The sequence below is a fragment of the Diadema setosum genome, chromosome 7 (genome assembly GCF_964275005.1).
Source record: "Diadema setosum chromosome 7, eeDiaSeto1, whole genome shotgun sequence".
Lineage (NCBI taxonomy): Eukaryota > Metazoa > Echinodermata > Echinoidea > Diadematoida > Diadematidae > Diadema > Diadema setosum.
The window spans coordinates 13,835,530-13,862,230 of record NC_092691.1 but is presented as its reverse complement, the minus strand read 5'-3'; the positions used below and the strand labels follow the sequence as shown (position 1 = coordinate 13,862,230).

Below are 26,701 nucleotides of genomic sequence, written 5' to 3'. Positions count from 1 at the left end.
TTTCCCATTAACAGAATACAGTGATAAGACACACAATAGAAGCAGGTGTATCTAGGCCCTATTTTCTGAGAAGGTCCATCAGCATTGATCTTATCACACCACACCCCCTTGGTCTGTCACATACATGGAAGAAAAACTTTACCCAGTGATTCCTACATAACACTTACATCACTAGTTGTCCTAACATAACCATAAACTCAGCTCAGTGCTGCTTGCCTACATCACCTCATGCCATTCACATCAAAGACGAAGAACTTCCTTAATGTGAATTCCTGGTATTTCACAAAAGAAAACAATATGAACAACCTCACGTATGGTTCAGGAGCTACAGAACAGGGTAAAGGCTGTACCTCCCCTCCCCCCCCCCAAAAAAAAAAGAACAAAATCAGGAAAAAAAGAATCGGGGGAAAATAATCACAACACCTATAAATTTCCAAATGTTCCTTCTTTAGATTCTTCCCATCTAAGCAGGAGGGATGGAGGGGGGCTTGACCATGATGATCTCCCCACACCCGGTACTGCATGACGACCTAGGTAGACACTTCATTAGTCTTAAATAAAATCTTTGTCAATCTCTATCGCGTAATCTGTCACAAAATTGCGAAGAATTTGCAAGAAATGCTATAGGAAATGTCTCAACACACATGAAACTAGGAGCATTGGATTCTTTGACCTTGAAAATGGTACTGTAGCTGTCAAAATAAAAGCTCTATGTCACTCAGAAGTTGAGATATATCAACAAAAACATTGTTTATGGCAGCCATTTTGTAAAATCCAAGATGGCGGCCGTAAGTGATACGGTGCAAAAAGAAACATTCTTTTTGTGATTACTTATACTACAACGTTTCCAGAAATGTGTAGTTTTCATACTCTCCACAAAAATCCAACGAAAGTTATAATTCAAACATAATGAACCCGACTATTAAATGCACATGCTCAAGTTCAAAGATCAAATTCTTCAAAATTTCACTATTTCTCACATATCTATAATGAAGCTATTTTCTTTAAACTCAGTATGTACATGTATAACCAGATAAAAATTATATAGGGAAAGTTTTGGGCCTTGTGGTCAATCAAGGGTCACATAAAAAAATGCTAAAATTTTTTCTTTTTTTCTTTCATATCTGGAAAATGGCTTGTATCATCATGAAGTACATACTGTATATATGTACTGCCTGAGAATGATTCTGTTGGGAATTTTGGGGTCATGGGGTCAAGGGTGGGCTTAAAATGCTAAAATTCTGCTAATGCTGCAATTACACTTTTTCTCCATACCTTGGAGATTGCTCAATGTATAAACTTAATCAAACTGGTCATATGCATGCATTACTGCATAATGATTCTGTTTAGAAAGAGTTTGGCTATGGGATCAAAGATCATGTAAAAATCTTTAAATGTCACAATTTTCCCCATATTTTGAAAATAGCTCGAAATATTGTCATGAAAATAGATATTACCAGTTAGTGATTATTTGACGAATCGTGGGCCATAGGGTCAAAGGACAAGGGTCAATGGTCAAGTAAAAATGTTCAAATTCCAAACTCCAAATACCTGCTCTCTAAAATAATTTAGCCATCCGGCCAAATGAAACCTAGTTGAAGGGAAAGTAAACACTCAAAACATTTGTGGCAAACATGTCATTTCACTGTTCCCAATTATGTAGAACTGCTGTCTAACGTTGTCTAGACACGCTGCAATGGGACAAACATGTGATATGGCAGAGGGGCATACCAATCGCCATAGTGATATCTCTAGTTTTTGTTGTCCCCGCCGAACGAGTTCGAGCAGGGGACTATGAAACGGGCTCCGTACGTGTGTGTGTCCGTCCGTGTGTCCGTGTGTCCATCCGTGTGTGCGTCCGTGTGTGATCAAAATGTTCAAAATGCTACTCCTTCGCCATTTCTAACCTGATTTTGATTCTGTTTGCTTTATATGATAGCACTACATGGGAGCTTTGAAACTTCTATGCAGAATTTCAATTGTGACCTTTGACCTTGACCTTTGACCTATATTGTACATTTTGCTTCAAAATGCTACTCCTTCGCCATTTCTAACCCGATTTTGATTCCGTTTGCTTTATATGATGGCACTAGGTGAGGGCTTCAAAACTTCTGCACAGAATTTTGACCTTTGACTTCTTTGACCTTTGACCTTGATTTTTGACCTATATTGTACATTTTGCTACAAAATGCTACTCCTTCGCCATTTGTAACCCGATTTCAATTCCGTTTGCTTTAAGTGATGGCACTAGGTGAGGGCTTCAAAACTTCTACACAGAATTTTGACCTTTGACTTCTTTGACCTTTGACCTTGATTTTTGACCTATATTGTACATTGGCTACAAAATGCTACTCCTTCGCCATTTCTAACCCGATTTTGATTCCGTTTGCTTTATGTGATGGCACTAGGTGAGGGCTTCAAAACTTCTACACAGAATTTTGACCTTTGACTTCTTTGATCTTTGACCTTGATTTTTGACCTATATTGTACATTTTGCTACAAAATGCTACTCCTTTGCCATTTGTAACCCGATTTCAATTCCGTTTGCTTTAAGTGATGGCACTAGGTGAGGGCTTCAAAACTTCTACACAGAATTTTGACCTTTGACTTCTTTGACCTTTGACCTTGATTTTTTTACCTATATTGTACATTGGCTACAAAATGCTACTTCCGGCGGGGACATATATTACGCACCGCGTAATTTCTACTTTTCCTTGTTTTGTCTTGTTTTTGCTTTTTTAATTCACCTATTATAGCTAAAGGCTTAAGTGCGTTAGTGTTATCATTCATCATCTGGCATCTATTGTGCATTGTTCATCTTGCATAAACTTATAAATTTTCAGCTTCTTCTTGAAAATCTGAGGGATTTTCACCAAACTTTGCAAGTATCAATCCGTGTGTGATAGGATCGCAGTTTGTCCAAATGAGCACAATGCCCTCACCCCCAGGGGCCTCAAAAGCCTCCCGAATTAAGAGATCTTCACAATTTTGTTCTCTAACTTGTGGCACCAATTTTCCCACTTTCATCGTCCTCTTGAAAATGCTTGGTCAAATTTTCACCAAACTTGGTAGGTGACTATATTTAGTCAGTGAGTCACCATGCCAACTGGAGAACCCATAGGCACCCAGCCAACTGGAGAACCCATAGGCACCCAAGACCCTAAAACTTAGAGAAGCTTGTGAAATAATTCTCTCTGTAGAACCAGAAATGATAAGAGTCAATGCCATGAGTGAACACATTTTGTGAGTGTACTTTTTTCCATTTTTAGCTCACCTGAGCCGAAGGCTCAAGCTATTGCGATCGCTCTTCATCCAGCGTCCGTCATACGTCATGCGTCATCCGTCGTGCGTAAACTTTTTAGCTCACCTGAGCCAAAGGCTCAAGTGAGCTATTGCGATCGCCCTTCGTCCGGCGTCCGTCGTGCGTCGTCCGTCGTGCGTAAACTTTTTACATTTTTATCTTCTTCTTGAAAACCCCAAGACCGATTTTCATCAAACTTGGCAGGTAGCATCCCTAGGGGGTTAGGAACTCAATTTGTTAAAATGGGCACCATGCCCCACCCAGGGGGCCCCCAGGGGGGCCCAAACCCCCCAAAATTAAGGAATCTGTAAAAATCTTCTTCTCTAGAACCAGAAGTGATAGAGCTAAGTTAATACTTTGAGTTAGTACATTGATGACTGTAGTTTCAAGTTTGTTCATGGCAAAACATTCATGGAACAATTCAAATATAAGATTCTTTCAGGTGGGAAACAAACTGATAGGAACTCTTTCAAAAGATTTTTCAACATTGTGGATACTCCAGATATACCTTTAAGCAATTGCCATAATTTGTACTTTACTCAATTTGTTGTAAGTACTAGAAACCAGCCTCTTTATTGCTTGAATATTTTTATACTGGTTTAGTTTAGGGGAAGCTTCCATAGGCATTTATGCAAACTGAGTGAATAAAATTTGGATTAACCAATCAAGAGATATGATTTTTCAGAGTTCAGGTTAATTTCTTGTATGCCGACCTTTCAGGTGGCACTGTGCTAATATTTGTGACGTCACAACATGACAACTACATCTATTGGAGTTGTACAAAAATTTCACGAAATTTTCACTTTTTATGGAAATTCATCTTCCCTCTACATTTATACTTGAGGATATTAGGGCTTAGATGATTGTGCATACATTTATTATTGAACTTGATCAACTGGATTATGATATCCAAGAAAAAAACTAAAATTGTGAAATTATATGTACAAATTCAAAGGAGAATTGTCCTCTTGTGATATCACATATTCTGGCATAGCTCCGTCCAAACATGTACACAATTTTGCATAATTCTTGTTAACGGGTTATCAAAATTTGCTCAACATTTTACTGTTGGGTTTCTAAAATTGTTTTCTACTCACCTAATCCACATTGATTTTTGGGGGAAAATTTCCCTTTAAGGAGCTTCTTTCAGAACAAAGCATAAGTGTGTATAACCGAGTATACACACTTGTTTTGTGTTTTGCTTCCTAGTATTATGATGATGTATTTTTACTCACTTTAGAATAAGATGTGTACATCGTGTAAAATGGTCATGGAAATTTACATTTTCTACTCTGGAAAGTCATGGAAAGTCAGGGAATTTTGGAAAATGTGGAAGTGTATGAACCCTGTAAGCTACTTTATTGGTGTTCAGAAAAAGAAACAAACGCATTTAACAGTTTGAATAGATCTGGGTTTGTTCATTATAACAATTTTAACACTCCATTTCACAAAGAAGATTTTTCTTTATTTCAGATGATCTACAAGGTACAGATATGCGTAAAAATTATCACAACCTTCCAAATTCAATCCTGTTGCATATTTTCAAAAGCGGATGTACAAAACGCGAAGAGATTTTCGGAAGAAAATAAAGAACGCATTTTAAACCCCTTTGGGCGCAACGATCATACATTGTATAAAATTACAGCTGAAATGATTCATGAAATCATCGCATTCCTGCTGGGCACCAACAATGTAAAATACCTAGCAAGTTACGGTGAACGACGCATGTGTGTTACTCTATTTGCGCTGGTGTTTAGAAAAACTTAACAAATGCATTTTATACAATCTGATTTTGTTCATTGTCATTTTACACTGTATTTCACAAGCGAAAAAATATAATTCTTTCAGAATGGTTCAACACAAGAAGAAGAGATAGGTGTAGAAAGAATCACGAATATAATATAGGCCAATACTTCTCAAGAACATAATGTGCAATTATTATGCGAAGAGATTTTTGGAAAAAAACTAAAGAATTAACTCATTTCAACCCCTACTTTTTCGTCTATTTCACAAATAATTTCCCTTTATTCTCTCAATAATAATGATCCATAATTGTGAAATAACGCAAAGGATGTTCTTAAGTTTCAGTAATGGGTATATGACGTTGTGCTTATGTTTTTCTTTGTTTTTGATGTGTACGGTTATAACAAGGTACCGGTTATAACGAGGTTATATCGCTGGTCCCCCGGACCTTGTTATAACGGGGTTTGTCTGTATTTGAGAATACCATCTTTTTGTCGACTGAAAATTCAAAAGTTTCTTTTCAAAACCTTCCCATGGTAATGTCCATTCTCAAATGTTTTTGCAAATCAAATTTCAGCAAAATCTACAGGCTCTCGTCAGAGACCTCCTCGAGTGTCAATGGAAGCTGCTAGAATTATTGCCAACAGCACTGTCTTCTTGTACTCAGAACTGCTCCCTAAGAATGGTTTCTACCCTGAGACAAACAACAAGATCATCTTTACGCTGTCTGAGGACCAGTGAGTAGAAACAGATGAGAATGCAGTACAGGATTAATGGCTTAGCGGAAACCAAAATCCAAATAGAGATGTTGATTGAATGAAAGCAGCAATAGTAGTTGAATGCATGATTGAAAGTTGGAGGAAAATCAGACAATCGATTCAGAAGGTCGGAATTTTAAAGTTCAGTGCTGTCGTCACTAAATAAGAAGACTAGTACAGTTCATGCCATCATTATGGACAACAGTATACAGAAAATATGAAGAAAATTCTACATAATCTAATTTTTCTAACATAATAAAAGAGCCCTTGACTTACCTCTTTCAGAAAGCAGGGGGAATAATCTTGCCCTTGCATATGTCAGCAGCAAATCCAAGGAGTGTGTACTTCTCATGCAAATGAAATTCCGTTGAACTCATATTTTTGTCATGTCCATAGTGACATAATGAACTGTAGCAGTCTTCTTATCAAGCAATGATTTGATTTTGATTTTAATTTTATTCCTGAATTTCTTTTTCATACATAAATGAAATAGTCAATTGAACAAACTAATTGAGCACAATATAATTTGAATCTGACAGGTAAAACAAATAAATGATTAATTCAGATATCCAACATTTTTTTTTTTCTGACACAATGCAAAATATGAAAATAAACAAATTATTCCATGCATACATTTATACAAACATAAGTTCCCGTATATCTATTGTTCAAAGACAAATTAGGCAATTCTTGATGTACAGAAATTATTGGTGTGATTACTACACTGTAGGTTATCATTTTTAGATTTTGGTCACTCCACAGCTTTGCTTCATGTAGGTTCCATTATGTTTCTCTTACTTTGTAACTACATATTGAAAGGTTAAAATTTGATTGTATGATTAAAGTTATTCCTTTTCTGTATAGTGTAACTTTGTTATTTGCATATTACATTATCACAAATATTTTTCTGGTACAGAGAAATATGAGAAACAGATAGAAAATAGAAATAACACTCTGAAGTCTGCATGGCTCTTTTTAGTCACATTGCTGTCACTTCCATTTTGAAATTTCCCTTTGAAGAAATAACTTAAAAGGCAGACTATGCAACTGTCTCTGCCCTTGGATGTTTTTGGACACGTTTTTTCAAGCAAAACTGTCTGTACTGTTATAAAGTTCCATTTGTCAGACGTTAGTGCTTGTGAATTTCTATCACGTGATAAGATAACTCAGTGTCATTCATTATGAATTCAGTATGGCAGTCTGAAATTTGGAAGCACTTTATTGTGTATTCTGCTTAATTGATACTGATCAAACTGTTACGATGTATGTTATGTCAACCTGATAATCGGGTAGGCATTTCAATTAAATGTGAAGAAAATTTTTCAAAAGAAACGTGATCTGTTAACATAGTTTCCAGCAGAAAGTCTTTGAAATGGATGTAAATTCTGAAGGAACTGCAGTATGTTACAGTATAATAGCACTGTTTTAAATATGAAGTGTGCAGTGTACAGTGTGCGACTTCAAGTAGTAATATGCATGCCATGTACAAGACCTTACACCAGCACCACACATACACCCCAACCAAACATGTACTACCCAACATACTAAAGTGATGCACGGCTGTGAACATTTTTTCATTTTTCATGAGATTATATTTACATGCTGAGCAGGTAAAACATATGTATGCATGTTCTTAATTGCGTGCTCATATGTTCTCATCCAATTCACAGAAAAGGCAGAATTTGATTTGAAATTTTCATGCACTATAAAGACTGATTTACATTTTGCACTGCCCAATTGCCCTGGTATTTAAACATGGATTTAACTAACAAAGTGACATGTGGGGAGGGAAGAGACATGTTTGCAAAAAATCTTGTGCAATTTTGCTGGTAACATTGGCTACGAAGTGATAGTACTACACATGTAGGACACATACATGTACGCCACACACTTACACACACACATGTACAAACTCCAGAACTAGTACAACATCAGCTGGTGTAATGCACAATTCGACCTGTTCTGTGCATAGAAAATAGTGAAGATACTTTAGAATTCCTGCTGTCCAAAAAGGACCATGAAATTTGCAAAAATCAATATACCACATGGCGTAAATATTTCTGCATTAACAGTAATCACTACATGGGGGAGAGACATTTCACGCGATGATTCCACTATGTGCAAAGATTTTGCCATGCCATTTCATGACGTTTTTTTCTTTGCAGTCTTCTGCATATTATGAGACCAAATTTGCGACGTCTGGGTACACCATTCTGAAGTTATGTAATCTTTTGTACATAACAAATGCATGTTAGCCCCCAAAAAGCTCAAAATTTTGCAGCTCTTATGCCATTGGCGGCTGAGATCTGAAGAGGGGGGTCAAATTGACAGCTGCAGATGTAGAGTGACATACCATGCTCTGTATGTGATATGGATAATCTGTAACATGAATGAGACACGCTCTACACACATATGGTCAAGAAATGCTGTGCGTGACACAACACAAATGAGACTGCTGTACCAAGAAATGCCTTATTGGTGCATACATTTATATTCACATAGTGTACAGAATGGTGAGGGTTGGTACTGTGTTCGTACCATAATTGTGCTCCATACCTGACTAGGGCAAGTCATCAACCCAACTGCAGATTTTATCCTGGATTATAGACAGTCCAGAACAGCAGTCAGGCCCTCTTTGTTTTTCTTTTTCTGTTTCTCAACTATGCAGCCTTATTGCCAGGGGACTACAGCAGTTTGGCAAGTTTGACAACAAGATAAAGCTTGTCCAGTCACTTATGATGCCATGTAAGACTGATGTCCAGATCAGAACTCACATCAAGAATGCTCTTGGTCAGCGCAGGACAAACAGCACATCAGGGAAGCAGAACCCCATCCTGGTATTCATCCCTTGTCAAAATACATTTAGTGTTCAGCTCACTTCTCATTTGAAAGAATTGAAATACAGTAATAGATAACTAGACATTGTGGGGCAAAAATGTTGTGGAATACCTGTATGAACAGCAAACCTTCCATTTGTTTTTTTGGTGTAGTTGCTGATTTGTGTTAGCAATTGTATTGCTGAACAAAAAAAAACAAAAAACAAACAAACAAACAGAGGAAGAGCTTTTGGGTAAATATGATGGTACTCAATGATAAACTGATTCTTTGTGCCTAATTTTATATCCAAGCCTCTGTATAATTGTTGTGGGGAAGAAGCTCCACAATGCCACAAGGGGTAAATGCATTTGCTGTTTGTCCAGGCATTATGAACATGGTCAACAACACACTTGAATGTTAGTATTGAAGGACATGACATGTCAATATTAGGTGGGAGAAATCACCATGGTATGAAAGATGTGGAAAAGTGTCTCTTCAATGTTAGATTAACAGACTTTATTTATACATGTTTTTATGCCTCCGCCACGAAGTGGTGCCAGAGGCATTACATGTATGTTTTCGGGTTGTCCGTCCGTCCGTAATCAATTTTGTGGACAGCATAACTAAAAAAACGTGTGACGTATCCTAATGAAACTTAGCAGGTATATGTATGAGGGGGTGAAGTTGTTTGTACCTATCAACTTTTGGGTCCACATGCTCAAGGTCAAAGGTCAAAAGGTCTAGGTCAAATGCTCGAAATTTCACTATTTCCCCCATATCCATGCAATGCCTGAAGGTATTTTCTTGAAACTTAGTGTATGTATGAACTACCAAATAAAGATTCTCCAGAGAGAGTTTCGGGTTAGGAGGTCAAAGGTCAAGTCAAAATGTTGAAATTGTACGCTTTTCTCCATATCTTGCAAATGGTTCTAGGTATCTTCGTGGGACTTTATAGTATATGCATTTACTGACTGGCAGTGATTATCTAGGGAATGGGGGGGGGGGAGATCATGGGTCAAAGGTCAGGGGTCAAAGGTCAGGGTCAACTCCTCAAAATGTCACTACTTCGTTCATATTTATGCAATGCCTGCAGGTTTTTTTTTTTCTTGAAACTTGATATATACATGTAATACCCAATAGATATATTGTGGAAAGTTTCTTGCCAAAAGGTCAAAGGTCAAGGGAAAGTGCTAAATTTCCCTCCTTCCTCCATATCTGGAAAATAACTTGAGGTATCATCATGAAACTTATTACATATTTATGCATGTTCTACCCAACAGTATTCTCTTTAGAACTTTAAAGTCGAAGGACAAAGGCCAGGTGTAAATACAGATATTTTACCATACTGAAATTACTCTTTTTCTCCATACCTTGTAAATTACTCAGTGCATAAACTTATAAAAGGGTCAGAAGTCAAGTGAAAATCCTCAAATCCCCAAATACCAGCACTCTGACAATTTAGTCACTCATCCAATTAAACCTAGTTCAAGGAAAGTGAACATTCAGCACATTTGTGTCAAACCTGTCATTTTAATATTTTGCCAATTATGTGAAACTGTCATTACACATTGTCAAGACATTGTACTATAGACCTATTAGGAGAACCATACACTATGGCGGAGGCATACCAGTCGCCGTAGCGACATTTCTAGTTTTTTTTTTTTTGTTAGCTCACCTGAGCCGAAGGCTCAAGTGAGCTATTGCGATCGCTCTTCGTCCGGGGTCCGTCGTGCGTCGTCCGTCGTGCGTAAACTTTTTACATTTTCATCTTCTTCTTGAAAACACCAAGACCGATATTCACCAAACTTGGCAGGTAGCATCCCTAGGGGGTTGGGATCTCAATTTCTTAAAATGGGCACTATGCCCCACCCAAGGGGCCCCCAGGGGGCCCCGAACCCCCCCCCCCCAAAAAAAAAAATTAAGGAATCTTTAAAAAATCTTCTTCTCTAGAACCAAAAGTGATAGAGCTAAGTTAAAACTATGAGTTAGTACATTAATGAATGTAGTTCCAAGTTTGTTCATGGCAGATCTAGGGGTGCCCCCCTTGGGGCGGGGGGGGGGGGTGGGGAGGTCCAAATGGGGCCTTAATTGTACATTTTCATTATCTTCTTGAAAACATCACGATGGATTTTCACCAAACTTGGCAGGTAGCATCCCTAGGGGGTTAGGATCTCAATTTGTTAAAATGGGCACCATGCCCCACCCAGGAGGCCCCCAGGGGCCCCCAACCCCCCCCCCCCCAAAAAAAAATAAATAAAAGATTAAGGTATCTTCTAAAATCTTCTTCTCTAGAACCAGAAGTGATAGAGCTAAGTTAATACTATGAGTTAGTACATTAATGACTGTAGTTTCAAGTTTGTTCATGGCGGAATCAGGGGTGCCCCCCTTGGGACCCAGGGGAGGAAGGTGGGGAGGGGTCCTAATGGGGCATAAATTGTACATTTTCATTTTCTTCCTGTGAACCCCATGACCTATTTTCACCAAACTTGGCAGGTAGCATCCCTAGGGGTGTAGGGTCTCAATTTGTTTCGAATGGGCACCGTGTCCCACCTGGAGGGCCCCAAGAGACCCAAACCTCCCAAAATTAAGGAATCTTTAAAAATCTTCTCTAGAATCAGAAGTGATAGAGCTAAGTTAATACTATGAGTTAGTACATTGATAACTGTAGTTTCAAGTTTGTTTGATATCAGATCCAGGGGTGCCCCCCTTGCGGGCAGGGAGGAGGGGTGGGGATGTCCAAATTGGAGCATAAATTGTACATTTTCATCTTCTTGAAAACCTCATGATGGATGTTCACCAAACTTGGCAGGTAGCATCCCTAGGTGGTTAGGATCTCAATTTGTTAAAATGGGCACCATGCTCCTGCCCCCCCCCCCATCCCCACAAATTAAGGAATCTTTAAAAAAGTGTTTTTCTCTAGAACCAGAAGTGATACAGCTAAAATTTATACTATGGGGGGGGGGGGGTCCGAATTTGGGCCCTAATTGTACTTGTTCATCTTCTACCTGAGAATGCCTGGTCAAATTTTGGTAGAGCTGTGTGTAATTTAGATTAGTGACTGCGTGAAAGGTGAACTTGCGATACCCAGGTGAGCACTAGACCCGCGCGTCTCTTGTTTTTATACCCCCGCCACACATAGTGTGAAGGGGATATATAGGAATCACCGTGATGTTGGTCGGGCGGGCGGTCGGTCAGGAGGTCGGGAGGTCGGTCTGTTGCAAAATCTTGCGTCGCGAACTCCTACAGTTTTGAAGCAATTTAAATGAAACTTAGGGTAAATGATGATATTGAGGTATAGATGTGCAAGACATGCTTTTTGTGTTTGTCGGACAATGCGTTGCTATGGTAACCATAATTTTACCAAAACCTTGTGGATTGAATAACTTTAAGCTTGCTTTATTCAAGCAATCAATTTCAAAATTGGTATCAATGATGATCTATAGGTGTAGTTATGCAAGACACTCTTTGTGTTTGTACTTGACAAAGCGTTGCCATGGTAACCACATGCTTTCTTTGAAATATTGTGGAGTGAACAACTTCCACAGTTTTGAAGCAATTGAAATTAAATTTGGTAGACATTATGGCCTTGAGGCATAGATGTGGAACACATAATTTTTGTGTTTGTCGGACAAAGCATTGCCATGGTAACCATAATTTTACCAAAACCTTGTGGATTGAATAACTTCCACATCATTCAAGCAATTAAGGTCAAATTTAGTATGTATGATGATCGGGAGGTGTAGTTATGTAAGACACCAATGTGTTAATATAAGAGAAATGTGTTGCCACGATAACCACTCATTTTTGTATCAAATTGAACCATTTAATCTATGAAGGTGAAATTTGGTGTGTATGATGCTCTTGAAGTGTAGTTTTGCAAAATGTCCTTTGTATTTGTATCGGATAATATGTTGCCATAGTAACCGCATGGTTTTTTTTTTTTAAATCCTGTGGAGTGAACTTCTTCCACAGTTTTCAAGCAAGTGATACCAAATTTGGTAGGCATTATGGCCCTGAGGTATAGATGTGGAACACATAATTTTTTTGTTTATCACACAAACTGTTGCCATGGTAACCACAATTTTACCAAAACCTTGCAGATCGAATAACTTTTCCATCATTCAAGCAATTAAAGTCAAATTTAGTATGTATCATGATCTAGAAGTGTAGTTTTGGAAGACACCAATGTGTTAGTTTAAGGAAAATGTGTTGCCATGGTAACAACTCATTTTTGTATCAAAATAAACCATTCAAGCTATGAAGGTCAAATTTGGTGTGTATGATGGTCTTTAAGTGTAGTTATGCAAAATGTCCCTTGTGTTTGTATCAGACAATGTATTGCCATGGTAACCACACTTTTTATCCAAACCTTGTGGAACTCAGTGTCAACTCTGTAATTGTACAGTAAACTAAAATTATTCTGTTTCCAATTCGACAAGTGCACAAACCTGGCATTAACGTCATTGCCCTCATGACATCACATACTATAAAGCGACACTAGGGGCAGGGGTATTAATCACCTTCAGTAATAATTCTAGTTTAATGTGGGCTTTGAGTTATGCAGACAGAATGGCTGTGTTAATCAAGTTACAAACTATGGTCATGGTCATTGTGCCAATTCTATTTGTATTGTAATGCACTGATTTAGCTATATCTACAATCCTCTGTGAATGTTGTAACTTGTAATCATGTGAAGTAGATGAATCAAGTAACCTGCCAGCACAGGTCTTTAATGTTGACCTTTTCTCCACCAATATCCCTTTGTCATTCACTCTGCCACTGCTGGCAGTTTACTATATTGTGAATTCACTATGTGTCGTGAGAATCAGCATTCATGCTGCTGACCATTACAGTGCATTGCTGTCTTTTCCCCACTAACTAGGCATTTGAAGTGACAAGGACATTGCCATCGCTTCCCCCAATGTGCAAGGTGGTCCTACCCCAGAATGCTGTCCCTCCGGTCCAGCTTCCAGCGGAGAAGCTTCCTAGGTGGTTGCAAACCATCCAGGTGAGTGCATGGTATAAAAATCTTGAATAAATTGAGCTGTAGAGTAATGGATAAATCGCACATCATACCTGTTATTAATTTTGTGAATAAATGTAAATACATTGAAAATTTGTTGGCAGAAAATCTGCTGTAATGATGAACCACTGGAGTTTCATCAGTCAAGTTTATGTTTCTGTGAGCCTTGCATGTTAGGCCAAAAAAAAAGGGTGTGTCTAGAACTAGCTACCTACAAATTCACAAACACTTCAGATTGTAATTACTAGCTATTAAAAAGTGGTCTCTTGTTTTTTTATGCCTCCACCACGAAGTGTCACCGGAGGCATTTTGTTTTTGGGTTGTCGGCCCAGCTGTCCTTCCACTCCTCTGTCCGTCTGTCCATCCTTCTCTCCGTAATCAATTTTGTGGACAGCATAACTAAAAAAACGTTTGAGGTATACTAATGAAACTTGGCATGTATATGAGTGGGCAAAGTTGTGCATATCAACTTTTGGGTGCACATGCTCAAGGTCAAAGGGTCAAGGTCAAATGCTCAAAATTTCACTGTTTCCCCCATATCTATGGAATGCCTGAAGGTATTTTCTTGAACGTAGTGTATACCTGTACTACCAAATAAACATTCTCCCCCCCCCCCCCCTGTCTCTCTCTCTCACTCTCTCTCTCGTTTTGGGTCATGAGGTCAAAGTTCAGAGGTCAGGTGAAAATGCAAAACTTTCACTTTTTATACCCCTGTACACAATTAAGTGTACATGTATAAGGGGGTATATAGGAATCAGCGTGTGGTCGGTCGGGCAGTCCGTTGCAAATCTTGCATCACGACTCCTACAGATTGGAAGCAATTTTTATGAAACTTGGGTTACATGATGACATTTAGGTATAGATGTGCGAGACATGATTTTTTTTTATTTGTTGGAGAAAGCGTTACCATGGTAATCACAATTTTCCCAAAACTTTGTGGAGTAAACTTCTTCCACAGTATTTGAGAAATTTAATTCAAATTTGGTATGTATTAATGATCTATAGGTGTAGTTATGCAAGACACACTTTGTGTTTGTATCTGACAAGGCATTGCCCTGGTAACAGCATATGTTCTTGAAAATATTGTGGAGTGAACTACTTCCACAATTTTGAAGCAATTGAACTCAAATTTGATGTCTTGATTCTGTGGAATTAGAAACGCATGAAATTCTTCTTACTCGCGAGAGCGCAGAAAATTATTCTGTGTGAAAATAGCAACATTTACAGTACATCATTTGATGAATCTGTGATTTTGATTCTTTTGAATCGCAGGCCTAAATTCAACAATGACCCATGCCATGGAGCCTTTATAGCATCCAAACTGCCCTTATAGCATCCAAACAACTCTTAGAGCTCCCAAATTGCCCTTTTTGTTACATACCAGGCTGTATGCTGGCATCTCTGTGCATAACATGTTCAAATACTGTAAACCGAAGATTATAGAAGCGCATGCATGCAGCGCATGCCGTAATGCAATGTTTTCCTGGTGGCTGTGGCAGTCGTGTTTTAGGCCACCATAGACAAAATAGAATATACATGAGACAATGCAAGGGGATAGGATGGATAAACATGTTAGGCTTTGATTGCTTAGAATGCTGTTTAATGTTTAAAGCCAAGGTATTGTTCTTGTATGCCTTCAGAACCATCAGTTATTGCTCCAAAATGTACACATACAGTTTTTTTTATGCATAAGAAATGAATGAAGTAAGGCTGTAATAACACAATTTTAGTTATTGTATTGTATTGTAACAAAAATGTGAAATGCAATCATATTAGTCAAAAAGCTTTGCTGGAAGTCTAAAATCTTGGAGCTTAAAGGACAAGTTCACCTTCATTAACATAAGGATTGAGAGAATGTAGCAATATTTGTAGAACACATCATTGAAAGTTAGAGGAAAATCGGACAATCCATTCAAAAGTTATGAATTTTTTAAGTTTTTATGCAGTCACTGCTGGATGAGAAGGCTACTGCAGTGTATGATGTCACATGCGTACAACAATATAAGGAAAATATAAAGAGAATTTCACAAAATTTCATCTTTTGAAAAAAGTACACATTCCCTTGACTCGTTACCGACATGTGTTATGGGTAATATTATTCCCATTGCCTTTAGAAAGAGGCAAGTCAGGTGCTTTTGTATTATGCGAAAAAAGTGAAAATATGTTGAATTTTCTTTACATTTTCTTTATACTGTTGTACTCATATGACATCACGAGCCTTAGTAGTCTTCTCATCCAGCGGTTCCAACACAAAAATTTTAAAAATTTGTAACTTTTGCATCGATTGTCCAATTTTCCTCAAACTTTCACTAATGTGTTCTACTAATATTGCTGCATTCTCTCAATCCTTATGTTTATGAAGGTGAACTTGTCCTTTAAACAACAGGGTTCGTGCAACGTTTGGTTCTGCCAATAGTCCTTTTCTGTTCGAATTGATGACTTAATGTGACTCGGTCGAGAGGAACCTTGGCGAGCTACACTGAATTGACAGCCAGCGCATGCACACACATCACAATCGCACAAATTTCAAATCCATCGACTGGATAAGATGTCTGGCGGCGGACAGGAAAAAAAACAGTGTGTGTGTGTCTGTGTGTTTGTGTGTGCATGTTTGTGTTGTGTGTGTGTGTTTGTGTGTGTGTGCAAACACAAACACACACACACCTACACACACACCTTTCATAAATTGGAGCTGACTGTCCTTTTCATGACATGAAACTTTAGTGAATTGCCACTGGCATTCAGTGCATTGTGTAGACAATACCTTTCTTGTGCAAATTACTTAGACCAATCTAGGCTCCTTGCAAAATTTGCAAAAGTTTCATGCACATGAAAATTTCTGTTTTTACAGTATATCTCCATATATGTTTGTATTTCTTCAGATCAACAATTTTATTTATTGAAAAAAAGCTATAGAAATATTATGAAGGAATTGGCCCATTGACACTTTGTTAACCTGTCAAGCTTCCATGAACCCCCCCCCCCATTGAAATATGATTTCTTTTATTTATCCATTTATTTTTTTTATATTTCAGGGAGTTCAGAAGCACATGAGTACTGCTGAGAAGCAAGGTCTCAAGAGCTCCTCATGGTCACCTGTGAAATCAAAGCCACAAGAACAAGCCCAACCTTACAAGAAGCGTATTTTGGCTGTGGCACAGTCAAACTCGCTTGAGACAAGAAGCATCATCATCACTCCAGGCATGAATTTGGCTACTGGAGGACTGATCTTACAGCCTAACCAGCCTCTGCTCAATACTGGACTGCCTTCTGGAACAGTCTGCCAGGTTAAGTTTGTGGTCAGTAGTCCCCAGGATTCAGCCATCTCTGCCGGAGATGGCAGCCTGGTTGGGTCAGCTCAGCTGGCACCTGCCCAAGCAGTGGCATCCCCTGCTCCCTTTACAGCGCAGAACATGAACACCCCTGTTGCTGCCGTCCCCCATGGAGCTATGGTTTCATTGGTACCTCATCAAACCCAACTAGGTGCTGCTGCAGTTGTGCCTGCAGGCTTTACTGTTAATGGTCAGACTAGCATAGCAGTCACTGGTATCCCAACTTCAGCTCCAGCAGGACTTAGTGTAATCCCTACTTCTCAGGAGAATTGTGATCAACATGCAGAGTCCTCTGTGACATCAACAGGGCGTCATGTAGTTAGGAGCCTAAACTTCACTTCATCAGTTCATCCAAGCACAACTGCAACCACAGCGTCGATGCCAAGGAGTGCAAGCCAAGAACTTTGTAGTAGTGATAACAGGGCTTCTTCTGTTGCAGGGTCACCCATGACTGCATCACTACATCAAAGTACTGCTGTGAGTAGCGACATAATTACAGCGGGTTGTCAGGAAAAGCTTAGTGCAAAGGACAGTGCAAGTTCAGAATCAGAAGATGCGCTGGAAGATGACCATGATTGTAGAAAGTCAGAGGAAGATTTTTTGTGGAGAACAAAATGTAATGTGACTGTTGGAGAACTTCTTGCAAGGAAGGAAAAAGAAAGTGAACAAAGACTCAAAAAGCGGAAACTGAAGCTGAAGAGACTTGAAGATAGGTGTTCAGGATTTGTCAGCATGGCATCACTTGCCAAGCTAGGAGCCTCCAGTCTAAACACATTTCGAATAAGTGGATCAAAATGGAAGAGCAAAAGTACTGTTGAACAGAATAAGAGTCCCAGTGAAGATTCTGCACTGAAAGAAAACCGTGTTGTCTCTGCTACCTGCTCCACTCAGACTTCCACAATGTTAGATGACATGCCTGAAACAGCCATAACTCAAACAGAAGTTAATAAAAAGGCAGCATTAGGATCAAGACAATGTGAAGGCTCTCAAGATGGGAGCAGTGATTGCATACCACTAGAAGCAGCACTCAAGCAACTGGAAGACGAGGACAAAAATAGTTCTTCTCAGAGCACAAATGCTTTCTCAGATTCTAAAAGGCAAGTAACATCATTGCATTGTGAAGAGTCCCTGTCACATCTGTCACTACCACCTCGGGACAATGACAACGATTTGAAAGATGATCAATCTGCACATAAAGATGGTTTCCAAGCTGCTGCTGGTCATGATGAGGCAGCTCACACCCCTACCCAACATATATCAAATGCCGGCCATGGAGATGAGGTAAGCCCGGCAGTGACCATTGCCAATGCCTGTGTTCCAGAAGGGACTGTTTTGTCAGACATTCAGAGCAGAGACATCCCAAACTTACATGGTTTGCCTACTGAGCACCAAGAAGGCCCAACAAGCAGGATGTCTGAGACGGCAGCCAGTGTGTCCAGTAATGCCAAGGTGCCACTGGAGCTGCCCAATGAGCAGGCAGAGATGATGGTCTCTATAGCAACAGGAGGCAAGTCTCCAACCCTGGATGAGCAGTCATCAACCAGGGAGTTCCTATCCTGTGGGGAACAGGGAGGCCCAGGGGAGGATGGTGAAGAAGAAGAAGAAGTAGAGGTTAGCAGGAGGGATGGTGTTAAGGTGGCAGCAAAGAGGATCAAGAGCAAGCTCAGGAAAGATCTTGAGTCAACAGTAGTTCTCCTTGACCCAGAAATCGTCTGTAATGATCCCCAGGTAAGGTGTGGTCCAGATTTCATTGATGTCTGCCCCCTCTTTTTACTTTGTTCACCCAGGTCAGTCAGTCATGTGCACTTTTCATTTTTTACTTGAAGCTCTCATGACTTTTTGTCAATTGCGTGTTATTGTACATCAGTCATTTGTAACTTCTTTACAGTTTCAGTTCATCTGAGCTTTTGTGATCACTTTTCGTCATGTTGGCCATGATGTGTGGTGTATCATCACGAGAATATAAATGAGAATATAAATGATGCAGCAACTTTATCACAAGATGTTCCCAACACAATATCAAAATTAGATGAATGGGGTACTTGAGAAGTTTGATGTGTCAACTTACTGTAGCACTATTTATTACCTTTCTTTACACTTTTCTAATGAAATGTCTCAATAAGATGCCACATGTTGGCTTTCAGGTTGCCTATCTTCCAATTTCTATGCTTGTGATTGCTCTAAAAGTCTCAATCGTAAATTCAGCACACTTGGTCTCCTGTGAAGCAAGTCATTGAAGTCAAATGATTTGATTTTAGGAAATCTTACTTGAGCCTTTGGCTAGGGATGAAGATCAAATACTACAAGTTGTTTTAGATATGTTTAAGTCAGCATTGTATTGTTCCTTTGATTTAGTCTTGCACTTACATGTAAGTGATTTTGTCTCTGTACTAATTATACTCTGACACTGCAGAAGGATGACAGGGAGTTTGCCTTTGCAAAAGATTACTTGGACCGAGTGAAGGTAACAGAACTATGCCAGTCATTCATCATATTTGTTTAGACTGCAGTTTCACACCGTGATAAAGTTGTCTTAAAATGTATTTAGTGTCTGATTCTACTTATTAGAGCCTTTAAGTCTTGGTGTGGTATCACATTTTAAGCTATTTTCAATTTCTTTTACTACATTCCTGTGGAAAAGCAACTTTGATGGCTGTGACAATGAAAAGCAGTTTTAAATAGGAGCTGTTAAAGACAACAAAAACCCAAATATAAGTGTGGATTGAGTGAAAGCAGCAAGTAGTAGAACACATCATCATTGAAAGTTTGAGGAAAATCAGACAATTACAGATGTACGCTATGTTCTTAGTGAAGAATGTGGAATGCACTTTACGTGTGATAAATGATAGTATTGTCTGCCTGCCTTCTATTTCAGTGTACAAGCGGCATTTGTGTTGCTTCAGTGGTTGGACAAATCTTGACTTTCTGATTTTTTCTACATTGATATTATTCCTATAATTTGATAGATGAACTAAACTATTATTTTGAGTGCGATTAGCATATTCATAGTGTACCAAACATCAGCCCTGTTTCAGTGCTGCTGACAGAAAGCATATATATATCGTTGTATATCCACGTGTCTTGATTATTCATGCAAGTGATACACATTTTGTCTACCATGAAAAATAATGAATTGTGAGGTTCAAGTCATTTCAATGATGGCACAATTTCTCTGAGTGCCGAAAGGTAGTTTGGGCAACCTCTTTTGTCATTTGCAAAGTTGCTTTTGACTGTGAACGATTTTTATTGTTATTTTTAAAAATAAGTTCAACTGTTTTCAGTGACTTACTCTATACATTTAAACACAAAACAGTGTAGCAAAGTGGTTCATATGATATCCAAACATTTGCCCTTTCTACAAAAAAGATTAAGCAGCCAGGAAAAAAAAAAATGTTTGAGAAATGCCCGAACTATGCTGTCAGTAATGTAATAAAGTTCTGGTTGATTATGTCTTTAATAATGGTGGTACTGGTTCTGTTTTACCCTTTGCTTTCCCCAAAAGGACACGTTAGGTGAGCGTTCAACACTGTATGCCGACTTCTTGAAAGTGTTCAACGACCATGATGACAATCCCAACTCCTCCATCAGCAATGTAAGACAGCTGTAGGGACTTGTCAATTTTCATATAATCCAAAACCCATACATTTCTCAGCCAGTCCATCATTTAACATTCAATATTCATTCATTGAAATATTTCTTATCTTCCTGGGCATGATACAATGTGCTGTTAGATTGCCCATTTGCATAATAACCATTTCATTGAGAGCAAAATCTCCTGAATGTGATGGACTTGTACTTTCCAGGGGGAGATTTGTTGATGAAGTTGTGTTATTAGAATTTAATAAATTTATCTTCTTGTTTTTGACCCGGTTTTTTTTTTTTTTTTTTTTTTTTTGGGGGGGGGGGGGTTTCTCTTCCTGTTTGAGCTCCTGGTGTTGACATCAATCTCATCCTTATTGAAAATATCACATGAACATCACAACGTGCTATACATTTTTTATTTCATCCCCCAGCTGTATCATCGAGTGACATCCATCTTATGTGACTACCCTGGGCTTGTGGAGGAATTCACAGCTTTCATGCCTCCTGAGGTGGCACTGCAGTGTGGAGTGGTAGGTTTCTTTCTTTTGGGGCTACAGCTGTAGCTGCACCTTGCTTTATAAAAACATCACTGAGAGGGATCTGATGTTAGTATACAAATAATACACAGGTGAGAGTGCGTTAGTGGAGATGCAGCGCACTCGAGGGTATTTACAATTGTGAAACATGCACAAGGCGAAGCTGTTGCACTACATTGTAAATACCCGAGAGTGAGCTGCATCTCCACTAACGTCACGAACTTAAACCTGTGTATTATTTGATTTATAAAATGGGTCGAAAACTAACAGCATTTTTCATGTACATTTGTGGGTCAATACCAGTCAGCTACATGTAGCACTCGTTCAAAAGTCAAGATGTCCGAAGATGTTCGTCCCAAACATTTACGCACGTCGCACTCGGAAATCCCGCACATATAAGTACGTATAAGAGTATACGTACGCCACATGTTATGCACATACAAGAAAGGCCAGCTGGCAGCCCGAACTAGAAGTTGTTTACAGGATTGACAGCGCGTATAGTAGCACGCGACGCACTTGTAACAACTGATTGAGTGTGCACTGCTAGTGTAAACATTGTGACGTCAGTGACTGAGCAGTTACTATACGATTTCTCTGCAAGTATGCATGCCGTGCTGTTATGACTTTTTGTTGCACACTTTTTGCACGGCCGTGCATGTTAGTAAGAAAATCATGAGCGCACACGTGACTCATTTCAGCGCTTCCAATTGGCTACATTCTTGAACCCATTTTATAATATTTGCATATTTTATTTGACTGAGAGCACTGCCATAGCTGATTTCTTTTTTCTCCTCTGTTATTTTGTTACTTTTTAGTAACAATTAATTGATCATTCAGAAAAAACAGATGTAACATCTATTGTGAAATTTATTGATTTTAGATTTAGAAATATAGCCTAATTTTTTTCATATGTTGAATTAAAAGCGTTTCCATAATAGTCCAGTTTACTTACATACTCAGTTTTATGCATGCCTTTCTGACAACTGGACAGCCCGAAAGCTTACCAGAAGTTTGCCTGATGTTGCAACAACTATACTGTAATCTACTGTATACGTCATATATTTCGCAAATCGAGAATTCCCGACGATTTTGTGAGTGGTTAAATTTGTGATCATGGAGTCTTGTACTGAATGGAGAAATGTACACGCGTACATCACATCCACATCGGGATCAGAATAAAAATTTTCATGTGTCTTTAATTTCACGAATAGCACCTGACTCGCGAAATTTGCGAAAATAAAAACCTCTCACAATATTCAGCGTGTACAGTATGCAATCTTGATTCCAAGGAATGAAAAGTGTTTGTGACTTACAGGCTAATAGAATAGCTTGTCATTCCATCAGGACAGAAGAAACATTTACCATTTAGATACAGTGCTATGGTGCTACTCATTCATTTTTCATGGAAAATGGTTACCATTTCTTTGCTACATTCAAGGATCTGTGTGGACCACATCTGTTGACGTTTGAGGTGTTGTATAAAACAAATAGTGTATGGTCTTTACTTGTGCAATGAAACAAGATTTCACACTCAGTGAAAGATGAGATGCACTAATCAACTCGACTTTGCCTCATTGAATAGAGCATCTCTATCTTTCACCTCGTGCGAATTCTTGTACCTTTGCACTAGTGACCATTCACTATTTGTTAGTTAAGTGGTCTATTGTCAAATGACATAAAACAGGAGTATTTCTCTTCTCTCTGTCTGTAAGTGCAAATTGCCAGCACAAAGGTTGTAATTTATTTCTGTTTGGCACACTGTAAGCTCTGATGGATTAGGAGGAGCAAAAAGAAGGAGACTTTAAATGATATACTAGTAGGATTAAGACTACTACTTTCAAAAGTCAAACCTCAGTTGCTATCTGAAAGTAATAAATTCTTTGAACATCATTCACTCTCCATTCAGCTTCTGGAATGTCTAGAGTTCTCCAAAGCCCGCCTCTTTCTGCGCCAAGTGGAAGTTCACTTTCACAAGCACCCTGTCCACATCCAGAAGATTGTAAAGACCCTTGTGGAGTGGGGTGAGACTCAGAGGAACTATTCTGAGGTGTGTCAGCAGTTTGTCATTTATCATGTGTGGCATCATGATTGGTATTATATCTTTCATTAATAAAATCCTGCTTGCTGATTAGTCTACATAGTGCCATGTGATTAAACATTGCTATGTTGAAGACAAGGTTACCGTGGCATCATATTCATGGTGCAGTGCACTAAACCATAAATTTGACGTCATATTCATAGTATACACTGTAGTCTTCAATAGCGTGTGTAAAATGCTGTAGGTATCGGCCTCATAGACTACTGTATACAATCATGTCCACTGCATGTGCATAGTACACTGCATAATCGAATGTGCTGCATTAACTACAAAGCTAAGGAAATATATTTGTTATTGAAAAATCTTATAATTCTATGTTAAAAGATGTGTTTGGGGATATAAAACACATCATGCTGTATTTCTAACCTGTAGTAAAATTATGCATTCCTTGGTGACAAAAATCACAATAATTTCTGCGGGACTGCAAAAAAATGGTGCTATTGCTGTCACCTTGCATGTCAACTAGTGGCTCTCAGTGCATGGTAATTTTGTTATTAAAAAAAAAAAAATCTGAATAATCAAGAACTATTCACAGCAAATCAGTTTGAACCCTTGTCATTCACCTCTGCATATAGAGCCTGGTTGAGTTACTGGTAATAAATGATAATTTCTTAGTGTCCTTCATATAATTTTGATGCGTATAGATGGGTCATGATTACTCTCTGCCCTCGGCTTGATCTTTGTCTTGTCACTACAGCTAAAAGATGCCCTGACTCCACTGCTGAAGGGCCAGCCCCACCTGGAACAGGAACTCTCCATGCTTTTCCCAGACAGCAGGCCTCCAGAGAACTACATGATGGACTTTGAGGAGGTCAGCCTTGGGAATGATGGTAGTGTCACTGTGAGTACTTCATTTTGCCTCCTTGCTTTCTCTCTCTCTCTCTCTCTCTCTCTCTCGCTCTTCTCCCTCTCCTCTTCAGCACATCTCTTAAATTTGACTGTTCAGAAAGAGTCACAGCTCATTCAACACATAAATGGTGCATTGGAAGAAGTGAATTTTCCAGCCCATGTCAATGTCTTTGCATTTTCATTAGGGTCACTATCACTGTCTTACTAAAGAAATGGCCTAATGCTGGCAGTATCAGTGTACCTTAAATATCACTGTTTTGCTTTTCAGAATAATTTTTGTATATCATATTTTGGGGCAGCAATGCAGAAATAATGCAGATAATGTTTGTGCAGTAGTGGAATGAAGGAATGAACAAAACAGTGGAGTGAATGATAAGATTGTGCAACCACTGGGAATGTTGTTTCCACCAGTGCATATCTGAGCATGCATTGCATCACTTTCTCTGGAATGAAAATTGATGGAGTGGAAAAAATAATTATAAGAATTTTTTAAAAAGCTGTGAAGGTGTAATTGTTTCGCTGTGATTGATATTGGGTTGAAGTGATTGATCAGTGGTTAGTCACATGATTTGATTTTCAGGAATGACTTTTAATTGCACAGCATTTTGTGATTTGACTAGTTGCAGCTTGCTGCCTTGTCACATATCCACTAAATCTTTTCAATTGGCGATTTCTCATTTGTCAATTAAACAGTCATGTGTCATTTTCACTTTCTCAATGGCAATCTAATTATTTTTTCTGATTTACTCTTGTATGAGCAACTCACAACTTTAATTCATGGCGTAAAGATCTTTCTAGAGTTCATATCTTATTATATTGGCCACAAAAGGTGGGGATGGGACCATGCATGTTTTACTAAATCATAATTGCAGAGGAATTTGTTGTATTTGGAGAATGTATTTCTTGTTCCATTTCTGTTCATTATCAAGTATGATGGTTTTGAGGAGATTGAGTTGCCTGCCAGTGAGGATGAAGAGGATGGAAACACATCCAAACTCCCAGGATTTGGTGCTGCAAAAAAGGTGAGCTGACTGAGTCTGACTTGATAGACTCCCTCTTAAAGTTCTGGTACGCCTGCAAAAGTTGTCAAATTTAGCTCCCAAATGTGTTCGCATGCCTAGGAAATGTGCGGAATAAAGCTGTAATAACAAGATATTCGATGGGTAACGACGAAAATGCGAAATATAAACCAAAAAGGTTCAGTCTCAGAACTCACCCGAACGGGGTCAGGCTAAACTCGGACTCGGGGATAACTCGGCCTCGCTTTGACGGCGGGCTGGTCCCTCTGGATTGTACAGTGTTGTACTATGGGAGCGGCCTGTATAAACTACGTTGTAGCGCTTCGCGTTCTGACCACTCGCAGTAATGGTCCGAGTTGTTACAACGCGCGCATCAAAAACCTCTTTGGCGCGCATGCAAAATTAGTGCGCGCCTATCAAGCACCTCTAAAAACAATCAAAGACACTTGATAAACAACAACAAAAACTTTGAAGACCGCGCATCTCAGCAACTGAGGTGATGTGTGTATAGGCTTGAGGACCGCGCGCTGTCCATTTGTTTTGTACAGGATTAGAACGCACTTTCCTGTCTGTTCAGTTAGGCCTCATTTGGTATTATACAGTAGAATAAGGCGATCACGAACGGCGTGTAAATTGACTGAAATAGGGTCGAGTTCTCCCTGAGACCAAGTTAGTCTGGAGCCTTCTGGAATAAAAGTCGGTTTTCCGACTTTTATTATTTTTCTCAAAATACTCCAAAACGACTCATCATTCCGGCAAACCGCGTCAGCCAGGTAAGTTTCTTTGTAGACTCTTTCGATATATTGCAAGCAAATATGAAATAATGCCAGATGGGTTCTCAAGCCCTTACCAGAACTTTGTTTTCACTTTAAAGGCATTGTGGAATGGGTTCTCCACTGGTCTGTATTTTATCCGGGGGCTCGTGTTCGTCGGCCTCCGAAGTCAAATTTGCGATTTCGCGACAGCGTCAAATTTGCGGTTTCGTGACGGCATACGTATTATAGTGCACTGTGTGGAGGTGGTGCACATAATGTCCACAGAGAAAGGGTATACTGAAAGGCTCCCCCTTTCTGTAAGAAAAAAAAAATGCATTTAAGAGGGCTTGGACTGCAAATGGTGCAATCTACAGTCTCTTGTAATGAAAGGGGATATGACCCTTTGCAGCTGCTATGTTCCAATCTTGGCATTTGTAGCCATATTTCACTTTCCATGGGTTTTTCACCATCTAGTTAATTCTTATTTTCTTGCAAATCTTGAAGCTCAAGTTTCTACCTGGATATATAAGAAGCAGCTCAGATACTGAGATGAAAGAAATAGTGACCTGCCAATGCTACATAATCTCAGATGTGGTTGTCTGCAATAATGAATTAACAAGGATTCAAGAACAGATCTCACAGACTGAGAGTGCTTTTTGCTATTTTGAATCAAACTCGCTGACTTATGAGGCCTACAGGCAGTGGCGTACCGTGGGTCAAGACATTGGGGGGGCACCTCGTGGCAACAACATCAGGGGGGCATTTCATGAAGGAACTTGTCGGATAAAATGTCCAACAAGACAATTATATCCGACAAGTTCAGAGAAACCAGCCAATCAGACTAAAGAATTTCTCAAAACTTGTCGGATATAATTGACTTGTCAGATA

The 26,701-nt window shown here is 39.0% G+C and overlaps 1 protein-coding gene across 1 annotated transcript in view; it reads left to right on the top strand.

Moving 5' to 3' along the window:
- The window catches only part of LOC140230885 (GON-4-like protein), an 83,501-nt gene that overhangs the window by 28,201 nt on the left and 28,599 nt on the right, over positions 1-26,701 (top strand). The window contains exons 12-21 of the mRNA XM_072311029.1: positions 5,622-5,781; positions 8,471-8,639; positions 13,502-13,627; positions 16,678-18,702; positions 19,388-19,438; positions 20,477-20,566; positions 20,988-21,086; positions 22,999-23,139; positions 23,888-24,031; positions 24,969-25,061. Of these exons, the coding sequence (XP_072167130.1) occupies positions 5,622-5,781; positions 8,471-8,639; positions 13,502-13,627; positions 16,678-18,702; positions 19,388-19,438; positions 20,477-20,566; positions 20,988-21,086; positions 22,999-23,139; positions 23,888-24,031; positions 24,969-25,061 (3,098 nt within the window). The remainder of the gene's footprint in view (positions 1-5,621; positions 5,782-8,470; positions 8,640-13,501; positions 13,628-16,677; positions 18,703-19,387; positions 19,439-20,476; positions 20,567-20,987; positions 21,087-22,998; positions 23,140-23,887; positions 24,032-24,968; positions 25,062-26,701) is intronic.